Raw genomic sequence first — 23,776 nt, 5'->3', positions numbered from 1 at the left:
ATATCATTAACAATAATAATAATAATAATAATACATCCATTTTTTCTAAGGTATGCCAAAATATTCAGAAACCTTTGAAACGTAAAGATATATAAAAGGTTTCATTTTCGATTTTTTGCTATTACTATAACTCACCGTACAAGAAATTAAAAATGAAAGTTACAGTATTTATATTAATCTAATTATCACGGTACGGGAAGTTCCAGCAACTTCCCTCAAGGCACGATGCCATACACCACTAGTTTAAAAATTTAAATTAGTGAACAAATTACCATCATATGATGAAAATCTAAATATTACTATTTCATAATAAAATGACTTGGTACTATTTTCCATCATTAATAAGAATTGAGTATCTTCTATTATCATAGGCGACGCTATTATAAAGTAATCGAATATTTTTCGATTTATTATCATCGTTATCATGAATTGATAAATTCTAATAAACAATGGCACGTGAAGTCTCAAACATATCATTAGGAAGTCACACAGGGATGGGATAAAGGACCCACAAATTACAAAAGTTACATGAAATTAGTACTGAAAATAATCAAATTTACTAAATTACTAGTCAGTGCTCATTTTTCAATTAGAATAAATTTACTATTGATTAAGTAAAATTAATTAAAATTAAATAAATTTAATGTATTCTTTACCAACCATCTGCTGGCATTTCTAGAGGTGAAATAAGAAATTAATAAGTTTAAAAATTCATTGACTTTTTTGGTGATAATTTTGCAAAAATTTCAAATAAATGGATAAAATTATCATCATCCAAAATAATAATAAGAATTATATAAACTGAATTGCAAAGTTGAAAGTATTTATTTAAAGTATAAAAGTGAGCTTCAGAAATTTTTGGAAAAAAAATCCAAAAGTAATTGTTTTCAAAACAAGCAAAAAGTTTTTGAATCATTCAAATCAGATGCTTAGTTCTCTCAAAAACTGGCATTTTTTGTACATTTAGCTCCGTATCTCCGAAATGGCTAGACCTGCCTTTGTCAAAAACTAATCACCACTTCTCCCCATCATTACAAATTGAATGTTTTTTTTAGATCATTCAAATCGGATACTCCGTTCTCTCAAAAAATCGATTTCTATTTTCTGCACTCTTTGCTCCGTATCTCCGTAACGGCTGGACCTGCCTTTGCCAAAAACTAATCAATACATCTCCCCATTAATAGGAATCGAATGTTTTTTTTAACCATTCAAATCGGTTGATCCGTGCGCCCGAAAACGTGGATAAAAATTGCGGGCACACAAAACACACACATACATCTATTTTTCTTAAGGTATGCCAAAATGTTCAGAAACCTCTGAAACGTAAAGATATGCAAAAAAAAAATTATTTTCGATTTTAGGTCCATTACTATACCTTACCCTACGGGAAGTTAAATATCACGTTAACTTTTTGAAATTAAATTTTCTGTTCGTCAAAAAATCCGATGTGCAAATTTTATATCCCCAAGTCATTCTGAATCGTTTGACACCAAAATTGAAATAACAATCTAGAATAAATACTTATCCAAAATCCATTAATTTTCCTTGTCCAACCCTATATTGATTAAATTAAAAAATCTTAAAAGTTCCAGATTTTTCCATCAGATTTCATTTATCGCAATTTTGTGATATTTGTAGTATTACGACAACCGTCAACCATCGACTGTAAATTTGTACGAACAGTTCGAAAATAACAACAGGAGTGTTTACACCTGACAATGACATCGATCAATCGATCGATTAATCGATATTAGTAATTAGTTCAAGTTTAACCGTCGAACTGGGAGTGACAGAAAGATACTAGGAAATATTTTAAGTTAAATTTTTAAGGAAATTGGAAAAAGTGAATGCTGTAAAGGATTTAATATTTTATTGGTTTTTGTGTTAAAAAATATCAAGATGGCTTTTTTTGTAAGTGTGTAGTAATTTAAGCATCATTATTTTTAGTTTAGTTTTTCCCAAAGACAAAGTTTGTTTTCATTGCTAATTTTAGGTTTTCTCGACGTTTTTTGAAGTCATTCTGAATCGAATGAAACCAAATTAGAAATAGTGGTGTATAGTATCGTCTTTTAAGGCAAATTTCTGGAACTTCCCGTACCGTAATGGAATATTTGATGAATATTGTATGTTTTCAAATAGATTACTATAAATACTGTAACTTTCATTATTCGTGTTTTATAAACAAAATATAAAAGCTTTTATATTGGACGACGACGTTTATATATGTTTATAAAAAAAGTGAATAAATAAATCTTAATCAAGCGGAGTCACAATGAAGGACCTTATCTTATATTTCTTAGAATTATATGAACTGAATTGCAAAGTTAAAATTATTTATCCCAAGTATATAAGTGAGCTTTGGAATTTTAGCTAAAATTAAAATAAAAATCCGAATTATTTTTGATATTCAAAAATATTTTTTTTCTGAAACAAAAAAAATGCTTTCCTCAAAAATAATCGTTTTGTCAATATAAGCAAAAGGTTTTTTGAATCATTCAAATCGGTTGACCTACCAAAAACGCGGACGAAAAATTGTATCCCCACATACACATACGCATACACGCACATCCATTTTTTCTTAGGTATGCTTCAAAGGTTTCTAATCATTTTGACGTACCTCAGAAAAATAGATGTATGTGTTTCGCCCATTTGAATTATTCAAAAAACATTCGATTCCTATTGATATAAAGATGTGCTGATTAGTTTTTGGCAAAGGCACGTCCAGCAGTTACGGAGATACGAGGCAAAAAGTGCCAAAAACGTTAATTCAGTATTTGAGAAAACGGAACGCCCGGTTTGAATGATTCAAAAAACATTTTACTTGTATTGACTAAATAAAGAATTGATTGAATTTTTGGTTAGGCAGGTCTAGCGGTTTCGGAGATAGAGATAAAAATCTAGAAAAAAATGATATTTTGCGGTCTGAAATGATGATGATTAGACATATATAGACATCAAATTTACAATTCAAATGGCAATTGTTACAATTTTTTGGGTTTCGTACCAAAATTTTTAATTTTTAAAGTTCACTTATACGATTCAGCAGATTTCAAAATTTTCAAATACAAATACTATAAATATAAATTTTAAATTTACAATTCAGTTTAAAAAATGTATATATTTTATGTGTTAGTCTACTAGTTAGAAATAAATTCGGTATCTCTTCTTAATGTAAACATTCTTAAGTGTTTTGAGCGATAAGATCGTCACTGTATAATATATGAACAAATGAATATATTGTAAATATAATTAACTCTTTAAAAATATTTAAAACAATTGTTAGTAATCATTGATCAATATTTATTGTTTATTATTTTTTGCTCGAATATTTAATTGTGGTACGGAAAGTTCTAGCAATTTGCCTTAAGGCATGATGCCATGCACTACTAGTTTATTTCGATGCAATTTTTTTCTATTTTAATCCAGAGTGTTTCTATTTCATGAAAATCTTAATGCCAAAATTCCAAAACGCTATCACCTATTTTTCGTCCAATCCAAACCAATTTTACAAGTATCCATCAATATCAAAATCTTTCGGAATGTCCAAATAGTCCTTGAATTAGATATATATATATATATATATATATATATATATATATGTATATATATATATATATATACATATAAATCGATTATACAACAATTAATCAACAATTAGCGCAATTGAAAAATCAATAATTGCGCCTCGTTTATTGATACCGATTGATGAGAAATCTGGAACACACTTTAAAATAGATCAGATCGACTACTCGACTAATCGAGATGATAAGCAGTTTTTGTGATAAGCGATTCAATATTATTGTTTATCTGATAACTTATCCGACGTAATTTTCTCAAGTTGATGTATCAAATCTTGAACGGCGGACGAGTTTAGGTTTCCAAGAAAAATTTGCAGCAATGATTGTTGGTTAAAAATATCGTAAATGTATCAGAATTTTAGACTAACTTAGTCACTATGTTTAGTTCTCCAATATTAAATTGATTTAAATATGATTTACCTATCTACTTTTCTAGCAAAAATTTTATTTGAATATCAATCATTTATAAAGATTGCTGATTGCTGATGAACATTTTTGCACACCAAATCGCAATTTGATAAACTTTTTCCTGCATCTTCGAAATTGTAAGACAAGCCTCTCTCTAAATTGTAAGACCTGCCTTTGCCAAAAACTAATAACCACGTCTCCCTATCAATAGGGATCGAAGGTTTTTTAACTTCCCGTAGGGTAAGTTATAGTAATCGCAAAAAAATCGAAAATGAAAATTTTTATATATCTTTACGTTTCAGAGGTTTCTGAACATTTTGGCATACCTTAGAAAAAATGGATGTATGTGTGTGTGTGTGTGTGTGTGTGTGTGTGTGCGTGTGTGTATGTATGTGCGGATACAAATTTTCGTCGACGATTTCGGGAACACGGATCAACCGATTTGAATAATTCAAAAAACATTCGATTCGTATTGCTAAGGAGACGTGCTGATTAGTTTTTGGCGAAGGCAGGGTCTAGCCGTTCCGGAGATACGGGGTAAAAAGTGCCGGAAACGGTAACTCAGTTTTAAGAGAACGGAGGGTCCGATTTTAATAATTCAAAAAACATTTTACTTGTATTGACAAGATAAAGAATTGATCAAATTTTCATAAAGGCAGGTCTAGCGGTTTCGGAGATCTAACAAAAAAAGTAAAAAAAAATGCCATTTGGCGGTCAAAAATGATCATTAGACATATGCACATCAAATTTTCAGATATTTTATAGAGATTTTAACAATAAGTATAAATTTTGTTTATTTTCCAAAAAAATTTTTTTTTTTAAAAAAAGTAATTTGTTGTCTAATTTATAGTTTCTCAAAAATCTTATTTTTTCGAAGTAAATTTTTTTCAAAAATGTTAATCGTTTTTAAAAAAAATAATAATTTTTGGTACGGGAAGTTCCAGCAATTTGCCTTAAGGCACGATGCCCTAATTGCCTTAAGACAGAATTCCACTTACAGCTAGTTACGTATAAGAATCGTATATATCCCATACATACATAAATGTACGTATAAAAGTTCTCTCTCTATTTCTTACTCCTTGAAATCTTTTGTCTTGCTCTTGTAATAAAAAAAAGTTTAAAAAAAACATTATTGTTCGAAATTTTTAATGCAGTTTTCGAGAGTTTTTCAAAATTTTCGAAGTTTCACTTCAAAAAAGATTATTATTAACATTGCAAAGGTTAAGTTACAGTAATCGCAAAAGAATCGAGAATGATTTTTTTTATATATCTTTACCTTTTAAATGCTTCCGAACGTTTTGGCATACCTCAAAAAATGGATGTATGTGTGTATGTATGTATCAACCGATTTGAATGATTCAAAAAACATTCTATTTTTGAATTTTTGGCAAAGGCAGGTCCAGCCGTTTCGAATATGAGGGATAAAAGTGGAATGGCGCGTCTGATTTAAATAATTCAAAAAACTTTTCATTTGTTTTGACAAAATGAAGAACTGATGAAATTTTTGACAAGTCAGAACTAGCGGTTTTGGTGATCTAAAATCATCAAAAATGTCATTTATTTTCAAAATATTGTTTCAAAGTCCTAGAAAAAAATTGAATATTGTTCAAGAAAATTAATTTTTCGTACGGAAAGTTCCAGCAATTTGCATCAAGGCACGATGCCATGCACCACTAGTTTATATTTCAAACAAAGTTTAATTGTGTTTTTTTTTTTCAAATAAAAATTTCTGATATGTTTTTGAGAGAAATAGGTCAGCCTATTTAGTTCATCAAGACTGGATTTAAATTGACAATTGCTTTTTGAGACAGGCAGGTCCAAGTATTTTGGAGACTTAAAGCAAAAATAACTATTTGGCAGTAGAAAACGAGTTAATCTTTACCAGACAATTTTGCATTGTTTTTTAGAACTTTACTTATTTGTTCAGAAAAAGTATCATCAATATAAAATTAGTACTTTAATCATCACCTTGAACTATCAAAACCGCCCCTAAAATTTTTTGCCAACGTAATCCAGTTTAAAAGCATTTCTATATATTACTAAACTAATCATTGATTTTTGTAAATTTGTAAAATATTTTTGAGTGATTCATGATTTTCAAATTGAGTAGTCTCAACAATAGCTAAGAAAAGTGCCGTATAATCCCTCTTCTAAGTGGCACTTGAATTCCAACTCAAATATCCAAAAGCAATTTAACGAGAAATAAATATTTCTACCAATATTATACTAATATTATCTACATATATATAAAAATAAGTCGGGTTTTCCTTCCTGACGATTTAACTCCAGAACGCACGAACCGATTTCGACAATTTTGCATTCGTTGGAAAGGTCTCGGGATCCGCAAGGTTTATTGCTAAGAAAATTAATGGAGCATGGCATCGTGCCTTAATGCAAGCTGCTGGAACTTCACGCACCGTAATTAAAAATTCGAGTAATGACATTAGTGAGTATTATCAGAATTATGCTTGGTTAAGTCAACGAGCAATTCTTACCGCAAAGAATAATGATGTACACGCACTGAATTTCACTATTCAATCAAATATTGCTGGCGATTTGGTGACATACCAATGATTCCGATTGGTCTTCCGTTTTACTTCAAACGATTGCAATTTCCAGTTCGCAATAACAAGTCGCAAGGCCAATCGCTTAGTGTTTGCGGGATAAATTTCAAATAGATTATTTAGAATATCATTGTTTTTCACATGGGCAGTTATACGTTGCCTGTTCACGAGTTGGAAAACCATCCGCTTTGTTTGTGTCAACGTCAGACCAAAAAACAAAAAATGTGGTTTACCAAAGAGCACTTCAATAAACGGATAATTTGCGGATTCACTTTCATTTACTTAGAGAAGTTCAACTAAAAAGCACTTCATTTTTGTAATCGAAATAAATTCATTACTGTTGTGTAATAAAATCAATTTTTTTCTTTTCAAATATAAAACAAACAAACATTTCTTAATCTTTCTCACGAAACCATCTGGTGGCGAAACGGAGTTCATCGGATTTGCTAGTATCTCATAAAAATATTATCATTTTTATGAGCTGTGCCTAAATGCCAAAAAAATGTAAAGAGACATGTAAAAAACTGATAAATTATGTTCTTTACCCAAAGCAAGTAAAAGCCAAAGTAATCAAATACCCCAAGCTTACACTAAAAAAAATGTTATAATCTAAATGTAATATTAAAAATCTATCCTTTACCTATTTTTTCCCCAGTTGAAGCAGAATGGACGCAGAGGCGCGCGTCTCTGGCCCCGGGAATGAGCCAGTCATAACAATACAACCCCCAACCCCTGCCGCAAACAGTGACGAAGAACTAAATTTCGACATCCAACAAGTCACAGAATCAATACCAGATACAATACCAGAAGAACAAAAACAACCAACCCCAGAAATACCAAATCACGTCAAACCAGAAACCGAAGAACCGGGGAAAAAGTTTGAAGACATCAATAGAACGAAAAAGCTTAGTTTGACTGAAAAACCTCCGAGGAAAATATCTACGAGATCAGTAAATGAACATAAGATAGAAATTATCAAGAAAGAGCCTACAAATCCTTTTGATGACGATGAGGATGAAGAAGAGGAGTCTGTTGAAAGTTCTGCGAATTTAAATGGTGATGTTCCCAATAGCAAGTTCTCGGTTCGCAGAGTTTCGGAGCCTGATGAGAAGTTAACAAATGGTGATGATACGACAACTCATGTTTCAAATGGTCATGTCAAGTCTGAAAACTTTGCACGAAGAGTTAGTGATCAATTGGTAAACAATAGTGAACCAGACAGTCCTATAGTAAACCAGCCTAAGAAGACTTCTTTGGAGCATCTACCAGTCGATGTAAGTACAATTAGATACTACATTTGTATATACAAACTAGCTGACTCGGCAAATGTTGTTCTGCTAAGTAAGATATATTCTAAACAATTTCTAGAGAATCAAAAATATTGATACTTTAAGTGTATAAGGATGCGTTGTTTGAATACTATATACAATGAGAGGTATTATAAAAACAATAAACCCCATTAGTATGTCTATATTTTGTCAATACACTTATTGATTACGTTTCAAGTTTTCAGATTTTTTTTGGATTCTGGATTTTGTGTATAATTGTAAACAAAAATACTGAGTTTATACAAAATTTTCAAATTTCTGCGAGGAGAGATAGAAAATAAATTAGGTATTTCTTCTTTGACCTGCTTTTTGAAAAGTTTCAAGTAACATTCGATTAATCAAAATAAATTTAATGAAAAGTATATATGTAGAGCCGGGCGAAGCACAAAGGTCCAATTTGACTTTGAGCAAATATTAATTGTATTATAAAAATCAAACCAATTATATCATAACAAATAATACATTTTAAACGAACAATTATCTGACTACGTTCAGTAAAACTGTCAGCTACTTCATCATTGTAAAAATGTGTTTTTTTGCTGTCTTTCAAAAATTTGTTATCTAGACCTTTTTACCCTATAGGCAGGGTAACTTGAAACGGGCAGGTGGCAAACAAGTTTAATGTCTTATTTTAATTTTAAATGCATTTTTCAAAATGATTTCATTTTTAACTAATGCTAAAAAACTACCAACGAAAGAAATTACTTTTATTTTGGATTTTCAAAGATTACCGTTTATCTCCCGATAGCAAAGTCATAAGAATCAAGCTAATAGCTGGTTATACATCTTTTTCCCTCTACTTTCAAATATCTTTGTTAAACAATGCTTAACTTTACTGGTTTTTGACACATCGGTAGTGGATCTTTTTAATGCCGCACCTTCATATATTACTATCTATTCTTCGATAAATTCTGAGAAATTATAACTGGGAAAATGTTATTCGACAAAATGTCCCTTCGATCGATACCAAATTTAGGTTCTGAATTTAAATAACATAAATAAAAAATAATATAACCTTGAAAATATTTTATAAATACCAATGAGAATAGAATTTTACAAATGAGATCTTTCAGAGCACCGTGTTTGAGGAAAATATGATTTGCAAAGAAGAGTGCTACAACGCCAAAGAATGCATTTTCGAATTAACATTTCAAAAAAGTTGATATTTTGAGTTTCTAGTAACACTTGCAATCCGTTTAATAACGTTTTTGTGTATAAATACAACTACAAACAAAACTACTTACTACAATTTAATCATAATTAAATAATATTCACGCAAAACATCCTATTAAACGTAATGGAGCATCACCTGCCAAAAACGTATTAGCTAAACGTTTGACGTATTAGCCACCGTCCATTATTTTATTCAAATTACGCTTCTACAAAAAAAAAATTCAAATTAAAAATGTAAAGTTTCCACGCGATTTTGAAATAATATCTCACCTTTCTGCCAACCTACTGATGATTAGCACGAATTTTTCAAGACCAAGACTGACCAAATCGGTTTAGTCGTTTTCGAGTTTTAGCGGATCATTTGATTGAGAGCTCCATTTTTATATATAAGATTATATTTAATTATAAGACATATTTTTTTTTAGTTTCATCCAGTGCCTCCAGCAAGAAGACAATCACAACCACTTGCGGCCCAGCAATTTTTAGAACAAAGAAAGAATCTTAAAATCCCTGTATCAACTTTGGCAGTCACGATGCCTGGTACGGAACCTCCGACGCCTCCAAAAAGGCGTGTAAGTATTGCAAGTGATCCTGTGAGTGTTGCACATTGTCCTAGTGGTCCTGGAGGATATGACAATCCTGCTTTTGAAGGATCTTTGCACCCAAGGAGAAAGGTAACAAAAATACCTTAAGGGGGTATTCTAGTGTAGAAATTCAAAAAAATCGATTTTTTTTAATTACACATTTTCGAAGTTTAACTATCTAAGAATGTAGGTACGAGAAGATTTTTGAAAATTTGAATTATTTTCGGAGATATAGGCATTTTACTGACTCGGTCTCCATACTGGTTTGGCTTCACGCAAAACTTTAAATGCTTTTTTCTCAGAACAGACTTTTTCAGTACTGTTGACACGATTTCTCGAGTTCTACTCGACCGATTTATTTGAAATGTTCAGAGAGTCTTGTTTATAGACCTATCTATAGCCCGAACTAGGATCATCCCCAAATTCCAATTTTTACTATATTTAACTAGCTGTAAGTGGAATTCTGTCTTAAGGCAATTAAGGCATCGTGCGTTAAGGCAAATTGCTGGAACTTCTCGTACCAAATATTATTATTTTTTCAAAAACGATTAACATTTTTAAAAAAAATTTACTTCGAAAAAATTAGATTTTCTATAAACTAGGAATTTGACAAAAAATTATTGTTTTGAAAAAAAAAAATGTTTTCTTTTTTTGACATATTTTGGAAATTCTGACTTTTTTTCAAAGCAATAGTACTGCTTTAACTACATAGACGAAATATCGAAGCGCGTAAGCGCCGCGTCGTCGTCTAATGAATAAGCATTGGTACGGAACCCATAGGAATGCAAACAAAATTTATACTTATTGTTAAAATCTCTATAAAATATCTGATAATTTGATGTGCATATGTCTAATCATCATGTTTGACCGCCAAATGGTTCAATTTTTTACTTTTTCCTCCATATCTCCAAAGTCGTTGGACCTGCCTTTCCAAAAATTTGAACAGTTCTTCATTTAGTCAATACAAATAAAATGTTTTTTGAATTATTCAAATCGGACGCTCCGTTCTCTTAAAAACTGAGTTACCGTTTTCGGCACTTTTTGCCCCGTATCTTCGGAACGGCTAGACCTGCCTTCGCCAAAAACTAATCAGCACGTCTCCTTATCAATACGAATCGAATGTTTTTTGAATCATTCAAATCGGTTGATCCGTGTTCCCGAAATCGTCGACAAAAAATTGTATCCGCACATACATACATACACGTACACACACACACATCCATTTTTTCTAAGGTATGCCAAAATGTTTAGAAACTTCTGAAACGTAAAGATATATAAAAATTTTCATTTTCAATTTTTTTGCGATTACTATAACTTGAGCTACGGGAAGTTAAAAAATTCGAGAAACTCAAAAAAAAACTTTTTAAACTAAAAAAAAAAAAACATTTTTTATCAAACATTAATAATCTTTTTATTTCTTTTATTTCGGATGGCTAGGAGGGCTGAAATCGTGTCAAGACTGAGGTGCCAATTTTTTGAAAACCCCGACTTTATCAGCTGCCAGTTTTTACAATTTTCAACTTTTAAAAAAAAAATTGTATTGTATTTCAATAATTAAACAAGTGGTAAAAAAATGGATAGTAAAAACATTTATTGCTTTCTTTTACGACACTTTAAAAATGACCTAAAATTCATCGCTCTACACTAGAATATCTCCCTAGAATTTCTTTAGATGTATGTTAAATTCCTGGTTATGTGGTTAGATTTCTGGAGTATCCCAGCATTCAACACACGAAGACATTGGTCCAGTAAGGAAAAAAAGTATTCTGCACAACGCCCAGCAGCATTCTGGGTCTACAGAACATGATATTTACCACACAGGTAAATAGTCGACATCAATTTATTTTAATTGCCGAAAAAAATAATTGTTTCCATTACTTTTTTTTCTAGATATTCGGCACAATGGTGGTTCGATGCGTTCCAACAAATCATCGATAGCCAATAGTGTATATTCCAAACACGAACAAGAAGCCTTGGAATCTTCTTGGATTTATGTGTGTTGTTCAAAATGCAGAGGAGAAGAATCTGCATCATCCTGGGAACCTCCACATTGGCAAAAAATTTGCCCATATCCACTTTGCCCAAGTTATAGACAGTTTGCTAGGCTGACGTCATTATTCTTATTAGGTAAGGGGAAAAGACATGTGCTCACAATTGATCAAACCTAACTAATAAAAATGACATAGATCCCATTTTCCAATCGAGTTGGTATTGGTATTTTGCCTTGAGGCAAGTTACATAAACTTCCCAATATGTATAAATAATCGACTCAATCAATAAGAAATAAATTAATTTATGAGCAATTAAAAGTATTCCGAGGGGATTTATTACGCATAATTGAAAACGAACGAACACGTTAACTCGGAGTATTTTCTAAAAGCAAATTTTCACAAATCAATAATTTTTATAATTGAACCAGTTTCCATAGGACTTTAATGTTTTAGTATGTTCATTAAGACTAAGTACTAAGTAAATCGTCTAATTTTAGTTTAAACAAACCTCAAAAAAACTACTCATTTTCTCAAACATTAATGAATTTTCAAAATTAAACTACTTGTCGTACCTAAGGCTGTAATGTTTCACTAAGTTCTTGAAGGCCATGATATACGAGGTCTGTTCAAAAAGTACCCGGAATTTTCGTTTTTTCAAAAAAATATTTATTTATTCGTCTACATTAATGTGGTCCCCTTCAAAGTAGTCCCCCCCAGATATAATACACTTATGCCAGCGTTTTTTCCAATTTTCGAAGCACCCTTGATATTCACTTTTTGATATGTCCTTGAGCACTCTCGGCGATTTTCTTCAATCGAGGAAAACCGCCGTCCTTTCATGGGTCTCTTCAACTTTGGGAATAGGAAAAAGTCACACGGAGCCATATCTGGTGAATATGGAGGTTGGGGCATGACTACGGTATTGTTTTTGGCCAAAAAAGTTTCAGTAAGTTCTATAAGACCATGATATATATCGCCAAAAAAAGTTCCATGAAAATCGGCTTAAATTTTTTTCAACAGTTAATTACAAGAAAACGGCTCGGTAGATTTTCACATAAAACTAATCAGTATCGTTCCCAAATAATATCTTTCGAACAGTTTTTGATGTTTTAAAATCGATTCGGTAGTATGAGCCTAAATGTGGATGATTTTTTCCAAATTACAAAGAAACGGCTCGGCCGATCGTCGCACAAAACTGAGAAATGATAGTCCTCATCGAGATACATCAAATGACTTTTAAATTTCTGAAATCGGTTCAGGCGTTTTTGAGTAAACGTCGATGAAAAGTCTAATTTTGACAAATGCCAAAAAAAAACGATTATAATGTTTGCAAACTTTGACAAATTTTTAAAATTAAACGACTTGTCGTAGGACCTTAATATTTTAGTATGATCTAGAAGACTATGATATCTACCGTCAAAAAAATCATAAAAATCGCCGATTTTTTTTAAACTTTATTATAAGAAAACGGCCCGGCCGATCTTTACCAAAAACTAATCAGCACGATTCCCAACCAATATCTATCGAACGGTTTTTGAATTTTCAAAATCGATTCAGAATTGCGGGCTAAAATGTGGACGAAAATTTTTCACTTTTCTGCGATTCACAAAGAAACGACTTGGTTGATCGTCGCGCAAAATTGATAAACGCTAGTCCTTATTAAAATACATCGAATGGCTTTTAAATTTTTGAAATCGGTCCAGCCGCGTTTTTGAGAAGACGTCGATTTACGGCAAAAAATCTGTTCACACACACACACACACATTTTCCAAATTTGGTCTCATTCGATTCAGAATGGCTTGAAACGTCGAGAAAACGTAAAATTAGCGAATCGGATTTTTTGATGAAAACATAAACTTCTCCTTCGGAAAGTTAATAAACTGATTAAGCTGACGAGACTTTCTTGTAACTGATTAATTTACATTACAATCTACTAGACTATTTGTATCTATTTATGATTTATATTTATATTTATCTATTATATTTGTATCTATTGTTTATCCTTCTAGGTTTATTAATATGGGGAGTCGTCTATGCAATTTTGGGAGACACAGCAGCTCCTGGAGGCGCTTTATTCGGTTTGGCAGCCCTAACAGTTGCTGCCCATTTTGGAGGCTGGCTGATATCTCTTACTACATTGCCAGCACTTATTGGAATGTTGGTTGTTGGGATAATATTCCAGGTAGGTAATAGACAGTAGTAATAGACTTACAATTCAACCAACTAAGATACTAGACAAACTTGTTGAAAATAGAACCAGAAAAACTACTACTGTCAACACTTGGAGAAACCTTAACTTAATACAGTAGAAGACCTTGACAAGACTTGATTTATATTAACCAGCAACATACCAAGACATAAAGAAAACTGATTCCTGGGTCCTCAACATGATAAAATTGTTCATTTTTCCTAGAATGTAGGTCTAGTCGATCTAGGCCACGAGATGCACCACCTGGTCGTCGAATTGCGCAAATTCGCCCTAGTTATAATATTGACCAGAGCTGGTTTAGAGATGGATCCTGGTGCTTTCAAGAAACTTTACGGAGTCATCTTAAAATTAGGTCTAATTCCATGGACTGTTGAGGCTGTGATCATGGCTGTTATGTCACATTATCTTCTGGATTTGCCTTGGATGTGGGGTCTCCTATTAGGCAAGTAGAATAGAAATCTTCAATTTGCTCCTAAGTATTTTTTTAATAAAAAAACCTGATTGATCTGTCTATTATCAGGTTCGATAGTAGCTGCAGTTTCACCTGCAGTTGTAGTCCCATGTCTGTTCAGGTTGAGAGGAAAGGGTTACGGGGTTGCCAAAGGAATTCCAACACTAATCATCGCCGTTGCTGGTATCGATGATGCTGCCTCAGTAGCTGTTTTTGGAATAATCAGCAGCATCATGTTTTCATCAGACTCACTAGGTAATAATTGACTTTGAATTGAAATTGAATTTTTTACTGTTCTCCGAATTGCATGAAATTTTGCAATTAGGTTCATCTTACCCTCAAGTTTAAAAGTGAAAACAATTCGGATAAAACCCCTTCTCAATTGTGTAATTAAATTTTTTCAAAATAACGTCGGAAATCGATAGAAGAACTAATTATAAGAAAAAAATGTCTTTTATAGTTTTTCAAAAAAACTAATACTTTTCAAGTTACTGGCCACTAAAGATTTATATATTTTTGGCGTTTTTCTTCATTTTTTTGCAAATATCTCCTAAAATATACATTTTAACGAAAATCATGTAATGAACAAAATAATGTCAATAAAAATCTTAATAAATCGGTGTTTCATAGTGTTCTAGGCAAGATAATTCTAATATTAAGCAAGATTTCAAAAAGCAAAGTCGTTTTTTATTTCGTTCAAGATTTAATTGTTGTATTTAAAGCCATCTAGTGTCGAGGTTTTACATTTTATGCATTTCGGTGAAATTGGGTTTCATAGTGCACAACATAAGCATTTGAAATTAGTGCTTTTACAAGATTTTTGCGTGTAAAATGAGTGAGCTATCCTGCAAATAAGAAGCATACACGATGTTTTTATATTTTAAATCATATGGTTTAAAGAGCGCCATTTCCACCAGAATTAAAGTAATTCACATTCCATCTAGAATTCACTTCATTATAGACATCTTGATGAATTCTAGCAGATTCACTACTTTAGTACAAACTATTTCCAGAAAACTCACGATTTTATAAAAACTTTGTTTTCCGATTTTTTTTAAAAATCGAACGCATTTTCATGATATCTCAAAAAGAAGAAAATATACGTATAAAAGCAAAAAGGTTGTTTTTAAGTGTCTAAAAAGGGTTAAGAATTTGATAATTAAGATAGAAAAAAAAAAATTATTGACTTTATACGTAATTCTTATTATATCATACCAATTTATTTTTAAGTGTTTTTTTTTCAATTTAGAGGTTCTAGAGTTTTCACAGGTAAATGTATTCAAAAATATTTTTTAACTAGTGGGGTGGGTGGCATCGTGCCTTAAGGCAAATTGCTGGAACTTCCCGTACCGTAACGAAATGTTCTAGGAATATTGAATGTTTTCATATAGATTATTATAAATATTGTAACTTTGTCTAATATTTATAAGAATTATATGAACTGAATTGCAGAGTTGAAATTATTTGTTTAAAGTATATTAGAACTATAGTCAAAATTAAAAATAAAATCTGAATTATTTTCGATATACAAAAAATAAAAAAAATAAAAAATGGAGCAAAAATTTTTTTTTCTAAAATCAATTATTTTGTTAAGACAAGCAGAGAGTTCTTTGAATCAATTGAATCGGACGCTTAGTTCTCTCAAAAACTGCCATTTTTTGTACATTTAGCCTTGTATTTCCGAAATGGCTGGGCCTGCCTTTGCGAAAAACTAATAACCCCTTCTCCCAATCATAACTAATTGAATGTTTTTTAGATCATTCAAATCGGTTGCCCCGTTCTCTCAAAAACTCGATTTCTATTTTCTGCACTCTTTGCTCCTTATCTCCGTAACTGCTGGACCTGCCTTTGCCAAAAACTAATCAGCACATCTCCTTATCAATAGGAATCGAATGTTTTTTAAACCATTCAAATCGGTTGATCCGTACGCCCGATAACGTGGGCGAAAATTTGTATCCATACATACATACACACACACACACACACATCCATTTTTTCTGAAGTATGCCAACACGTTCAGAAACCTTCAAAACGTCGAGAAATGTAAAAATTTTCAATTCCGATTTTCGGCCCATTACAATAACTTACCCTACGGGAAGTTAATTATATCCTATAATATTAAAAACGTTTAGTAACGATAAAACAATTAAATCTTGAACGAAATAAAAAATGACTTTGCTTTTTGAAATCTTGCTTAATATTATTCCTAGAACACTTTATGAAACACCGATTTATCAAGATTTTTATTGGCATTATTTTGTTCATTACATGATTTCCGTTAAAATGTATATTTTAGGAGATATTTGCAAAAAATCGGCGGAACCCGAATTGTTTCCACATTTAAACTTGAGGCTAAGATGAACCTAATTACAAAATTTCATGCAATTCTGAGCACAGTAAAAAAAATCAGAGGCTATACCCTTTTTTCCTTTCCGTAATTACTTGGAATTAGTAGTAATTGTTATTATTTTAGCATTCCAGATCGCCCAAGGCCCAGTATCAATAATCGGAGGCATAGGATTTGGTGTCTTCTGGGGTTGGTTAGCAAAATACGTCCCTGAAAAGGGTGACCCTTTCGTGGTACCTTTGAGGACGTTGATGTTATTTGGAGGCGGTTTGATCGCTGTTTTTGGATCAGAATCCATAGGATTTGAAGGTATGAACAATACTTTTATGAAAAACTAGATGACCCGACAGACGTTGTCCTGTACCAATGTCTACAATTTTGTAATATAACATACTAATATTTACCGTTTACCTAAAATAATAATTATTGTTTTTTAAATTACTCTTCATGCCAAAATGCATATACATTTATAACATGAGCGATGTTTAATGTAGAACTGCATTAAATAAAATGATGAGTCTCGATTCTCGCACTATAATGGAAATTGAAGTCTTTTAAACGGTATAACATAACCATAACATAACACTGGTACTTCATGTAGGATTAAATTAATTTAATTTTTTATTATTTAGGATATCCAAAATTGCATCTTAAACTTCTCCTAATCGAAATCGCAAGGGAGTTGTATGTATTCATCTTTACTTTCCCATTTGTTGTTATAAAGTGAAATTTGTACGAATTTTAAAAATATTGTGGAAAGAGTAGTAAAAGATGCAAAGAAATTATATATTTAAAAAAAACTATATTAAAAATTTAATATCCGAATCTTGTGCTGGCGCCCCCTAAGGCGTGCGCACGTATTTTTCGCATGCATCGCATTAAAGGTTGGACCGGCCCTGATTAATAATTAATTTCATATTTCAAGTGAATTAATTTGTCATATTCTGTTCATATGTGTATCATTCAATCTGCTATACATATACTGTATTTTATATTATTTAATTTCTGGTACATCTCAGCTGCTTTTCGGCAATAATAATGTAGACATTTCATTTTTGTTATTCATAATCATAAATTTATTATATCTATATCTATCTAGTATTGTCTAGGTTCATAAGTAAATTGAAATTTTTGGCAGATGATAGTTTTTATTTGTTTTCAATGCAAACAATGACATGTCGTTTTTTACATTTTTTCCATTCATTTCTACAATATTGCACATACATCCCAGTACTTTATAATCATATACATCCTAGAAAATTTCCGTAACATGCTTCAGAAAGATTTATCAAAATCCGCATAATTGTTTAGAAGGAGTATACAGTGAGTGCTTGTAATTTATTATGAACTTTATATAATAGCAATAAAGCTCAAATTGATTAGTTCGAAAACAGAGAAGAAGAAAAGGCCTGTTTTTAGGGTTTTCCCGGCAATTATTCGATTTTTCTCGCCGTAAGAACCATCCCTGGACTTCAACGAACATTTAAAAAAAAATTGGCCAAATCGGTCCAGGCGTTGTCGAATAATAATCGTATAATCCTTCTAAACGATTATTCGGATTTTGATAAACTTTTCTGAAGTTTGCTAAGAAAATTTTCTAAGATGTATGTTATTCTAACTAAAGTACTGGGATGTATGTGCAATATTGTAGAAATAAATGAAAAAATTGCAAAAAACAAATGAAAACTATCATCTGCGAAAAATTTCAATTTACTTATGAACCTAGATAATATTAGAATATGTATAATAAATTTATGATTATAAATAAGAAAAATGTAATGTCTACATTATTATTGCCAAAAAGCAGCTGAGATGTGCCAGAAATTAAAATAATATAAAACCAACACATTTTGCGATTCATTTTTATATATAAGATAGTACAATCTAACTTGTGTCTTTTTCCAAAGGTGCTGGTCCTTTAGCAGTAGTTGCTGCAGCTTTTGTCAGCTGTTACTTTGGTCCCAACAAGGTTGGGAAGTCGAAGACAATCCTGTATCGACAGCTTTTGAAATATTTTGGATGATTTTTGAACCGATTCTGTTTGGTATCACCGGTGCAGGGATAAAGGTCAGAAAATTCAGATATCCCTTTCTTTCTTACTTTTCCATTTGTTTACTTATTTATTTATTTATTTTACAAGCCGTCCGTATAAGAATATTATAATAAGGCTTAAGTCAATATTTTACAGGTTTGATATAATTTAATTAATTATTAGCTATTTTATTACTTATTTATTTATTATTTAATTTATTTACTATAAACTTAGTTATGTTTAGTTAATTTTAATTATTTTTAAATATAACTAGTTTGTTTGTTGCAAGTATTTTTTTAAAATTTAATAAGTATTTTAATAAGCTTTACAATACTTTTACGATATAATTATTTTATTTAACAAGTTTTTGGTTGATATTTTAACAAAGGGTCTGAGCGTGTTTCCATACAGAATTGGCCCCACCCTGGTATTTAAATAATTTTGATGCCATTTTATAGGTATTTTCGAGAAAATTCGAAAAATATTGAAACCTTAACTTTTCATACATTAAAATATATTAGTCACAAGCTTATACGGCGAATGAAAATAATCAATAATGATTATTATTATTTTTATTCGGCGCGTTGGATTTTTATTATGACTAATGAATATACTTATATACAAAATATAAATTTTGGCCTTATGCTTGCTCGTCGCTCTTGCAAAGCGACTTTATATGGATGTTCTTGTACCGGCAGCGCGTGTACTAGCTTAAGTTTTTCCAACTTTTCACCCAAAGTTCCACTTACATTTAAATGAATTTTTGAATAACAGAAGAAAAATGTACAGGCTTTCAAATGATGCTAATATAAAAGTAATCCAAAGAGCCACACTGGTAGAAAATGGAAAATGAAAAATAATTTTCACCTTTTCACGCACTAACAAATAATTTTTTCACATTATTTGTTATGAACAACATAGACAAGATCAGTATAAATAGAATGACGTTAACAGTTTTTCAATATCTCTCATATTTCCGACAAAAAGGGGCCACTTTCACATGTTTTCACTGATATCTCGGCCAAATGATGAGTTACGGATTTGACATTTGGTATTTCGAATTTTCTCGAAAATACCTATATAATGGCATCAAAATCATTTAAATGCCAGGGTGGGGCCAATTCTGTATGGAAACACGCCCATACCCTTTAAGTGTCTTATATTATTGTTATTATTATTAATAATATTATCATTATCATTTTTATTATTATTGTTAAGTATTTTTACAATATAAGTTGTTTTTTCTTTTACAAATTTTTAGGTATTTTGATAAAGGAAATATTTTGTTCCACAATTTCTAAGTGTTTTTAAAATATAAGTTTTTGGTTAACTAATTATTAAGTGGTTCTAAAGTGAAAATTTATTAACAATCTTTTGTCTTTGTAGATTAACGAATTGGATGGATCCATAGTATCTTTAGGTGTTGGATGTCTGATAACAGGTATACTTGTTCGTATAGTCTGCACTGTAATTGTAGCCATCAGATGTAGATTGAACCTTAAAGAGAAATTCTTGTGGCTTTGTCTTGGATGTCAAAGGCAACAGTACAAGTAAGTAGACATAACCATAAATAAACAAGTATAAATATATAGCAAACACAGTCGCTTGGAAATTACATCAATTTTAATACACTCGGCATATCATAAATCAATTTATCTCCACAACATTAACAATCGTCATTTCATTTTGAATTCAACTTCAAAAAAAAATAGTTGCCTAATTTACACAAAATTAAAAAAGTGCTCCCGTATAGTCACAGTCTAAACGCATTTGCAAATAATTCTGTGCGGCATTTGCACTTATACCGTGCTTAGCTTGGCGGCATTTTCACATTTTTCAGTGTAAACGCACTTGGGTAAACATTTGTACCAGAGTGGCGCTTAGACTGTGCTTAGCCTGGGTAATTTTTTAAATTTTTTAAATCGAAAATTACAAACAATTTATGAAAAATAAAAAAAGATGTAATAATTTTTTATCCTCAAAAGCAATTGTTTGGTCAATACAAAAAGAAAGTTTTTAGATCATTCAAATCGGACGCTTAGTTCACTCAAAATTGCAATGTTTTGCACATTTAGCTCTGTATCTTAGAAATCGCGGGATCTGCCTTCGCCAAAAACTAATAACTACTTCTACCAATCAATACTAATTGAATGTTTTTTTAAATCATTCAAATCCGATACTCCGTTCTCTCAAAAACTCGATTTGTATTTTCTGCACTATCTGCTCCGTATCTCCGTAACTGCTGGACCTGCCTTTGCCAAAAACTAATCAACACATCTCCCTATCAATAAGGATCGAATGTTTTTTAAACCATTCAAATCGTTTGATCCGTGCGCCCGAAAACGTGGACGTACGATTTTCGGCCCATTACTATAACTACCCTACGGGAAGTTAAAAATATATCACATTCAAATAAGATACATTTCAATACATATATAAAATTGGTACTTAAACGTTTAAAGTACGTGTACTATATGTAGATAGACTATATTTAAAAAAAAAAAAACAAATGCGAAATTTCAAGTGCACTAGCGCCGTCTGTGATATGCTGAAGACACTCATACAGAGTAAAGCGTATTTGTTCTATTTTTATGACTTTTCAAATATAAAAAAAAATACAAGTATCGCAATCGAAAATTTTAAGATGCATTGTGAACGCACCCTGGTATGTTGCAAATGACACCCTACATAAAGACCTAAAAATAAAAACTATTATTGAGATGATAAAAGAAAGGAGCAAAAAATACCACGAAAAACTACCAGGTCACCCAAACCTATATTTAAAAGAGTTAAGCGAGGAATATCCCACACGAAGATTGAAAAAAAAAATGGCCATACGATCTTAAATAAAATGTCAAAAATAAAAAAAGAGAGATATCTCATAGGAGATAATCTCTTAAATGTATATTATTTTGATTGACAATAAAACTATGCAAAAAAAATTTATGACTTTGTGATACTTTTTTACCAGGCAGCTCTTGGTCCAGTAGCAATGGCAACTTTGCAAGACAATGGATCTGAAGAAGACAAACGAAGGGCTGAAATCGTCCTTATGGTTTGCGTAATGAGCATCATAGTAACAGCTCCATTAGGAGCAATTTTGATCTCTTTGAGTGGACCAAGGTTGCTCACGAAAACCAGACAACCACAAATCATAGAAGGTACAAAGATAACCAAGCCAAAAGTGTTATAGGTGTTAAATTATGAAAATTTTCTTTTTTCCAGGTTGGCGAAGAAGTCATCGTCCTTCCATTCGTGATATCAGTATCATCGATGAGGAAGAAGAACGTGATGATTTGGATGATGATATTCCACCATCTGAATATACAGAGGCGACTGCTCAAAATACGACTGCAAATGCACAAAATTCGTTCCAACGATCTGGTGTCGTAGAACTTGGAAGACCTTTACCCAACTATGAAGCTTAGATGGTAAACCGAATTGTTTAGTGGTAAAATCAGTTGAAACTTTTGGTACTGTTTCTGGTGTAGTGGTAATGGACAATAATCTTAAAATTTAGTTTAATCATCAAATTATAGGAACATAAAGAAAATAAATAGAACAAGAGCATAAATAAAATATATAAGTATGAGATATATATGGAAAAATCAATTAAGTAATATTTGTTAAATTAGAATTGTTTCTTAAGTATGTATGGATAAGATGAGAAATAGTATGTATGTATGTATGTATGTATAGTATACATTGTATACCCCATTAGAATGAATCGTCGCCAGATGGGTAAAAAATCATGGCGCAATATTCAAATCTTGTTTTTAGACGGACCGGACAATATTTATTTTAAAAATTGTGGAAAATTTGGAGGGAGAACTGTTTTATATGATTTATAACAAATAAAAAAATATGTTTCCCATCTGATTTAGACGTCTAATTTTATATTTACACGAATTATACATAATTTTTAAATGAGGGCGTTATCGAAGTTTTTTGTGGGCGACAAAGATTCGATTTCAGTATTATCGAACTTGGGAAATACATGGTATTTAAGTGGGTCAAAAAAAAATCAACTTTAAATAATTAATTAGCTCCAAAAACATGATTAAAGCCGTTAAAAAGTCATATGCTTGATCGCAATTTATAGTTTGAATAGTAATAGTATATATATATATATATATATATATATATATATTTCAAAGTAACTATCAACCCATTCGTCGAAATAAAAAATGTAAAAAAGTATTTAAAAACTTTTATTTATACGTTTCGACACCAGATGCGTGTCATCATTCAGCAACTACAATAAATTTGAACATTTTACTAATATAAAATAATTATAAACATAGAGAAACATTATATATACAACCAGGACAAGTTTTTGTAGTTTCTCATTATTTTTTCAAAAATTGTCCTTTGCTAATATGTTACAAGTTTAATTTTTTAAAAAATATTTTTTTGAGTGTTTTTGTTCTGGTGGTATGTATAATGTTTCTCTACGTTTATAAGTATTTTATATTTGTTTTATATCAGTAAAATGCTAAAATTTATTGTAGTTGCTGAATGATGACACACATCTGGTGTTGAAACGTATAAATAAAAGTTCTTAAATACGTTATTACTTTTTTATTCGACAAATAGGCTGCTAGTTACTTTGAAATATGTTTCAACGTCGAAGAAACTATCATATATATATATATATATATATATATATATATATATATATATATATATATATATATATGATATATATATATATATATATATATGTGTGTGTGTGTGTGTATGTGTATGTGAAAATAAATTATTTATCCATTGAATTATAATAAATCATACCATATACGTTTCAATATGAATTAAGGCCTTTTCAGTGCATCTGGATTTTTATTCGATAAACATTGAGATAAATATATAATAGTACAATAAACTATATATATATAATTTATAAAAAAAAATATTCGAATTGAAAAAAAATTAAATATATGAAAATGTCGCATTTTCATTTCATTTAACTAAAAATATATATAAGTGCATTGAAAAATTACTTACTAGAAGAACAAAAGTATAATTTTACTAATTTAAATTAAATTAAATTAAAAACATTACGAATGTAAAAATTAGAATATTATAAATATCAGTTAATAGTTATTAATTAT

At 30.8% G+C, this 23,776-nt stretch overlaps 1 protein-coding gene across 1 annotated transcript; it reads left to right on the top strand.

Moving 5' to 3' along the window:
• Positions 1–1,883: 1,883 nt before the first annotated feature.
• On the top strand, positions 1,884–22,113 carry LOC113377010 (sodium/hydrogen exchanger 9B2-like). The gene is given in 15 exon segments (XM_026617170.1): positions 1,884–1,911; positions 7,206–7,824; positions 9,477–9,725; positions 11,339–11,456; positions 11,526–11,762; positions 13,636–13,808; positions 14,040–14,277; positions 14,356–14,541; positions 16,760–16,942; positions 18,541–18,579; positions 18,582–18,700; positions 20,052–20,175; positions 20,178–20,215; positions 21,637–21,826; positions 21,891–22,113. Coding segments are annotated over 14 exon segments (2,706 nt in total). The 5' UTR covers positions 1,884–1,911; positions 7,206–7,215; the 3' UTR covers positions 22,094–22,113.
• Positions 22,114–23,776: the final 1,663 nt, after the last annotated feature.

Source organism: Ctenocephalides felis, unplaced genomic scaffold, assembly GCF_003426905.1.
Source record: "Ctenocephalides felis isolate EL2017-DRISC unplaced genomic scaffold, ASM342690v1 CF-g0.4_SCAFFOLD_00845, whole genome shotgun sequence".
NCBI lineage: Eukaryota > Metazoa > Arthropoda > Insecta > Siphonaptera > Pulicidae > Ctenocephalides > Ctenocephalides felis.
This window is presented reverse-complemented; position numbering and strand designations above follow the sequence as displayed.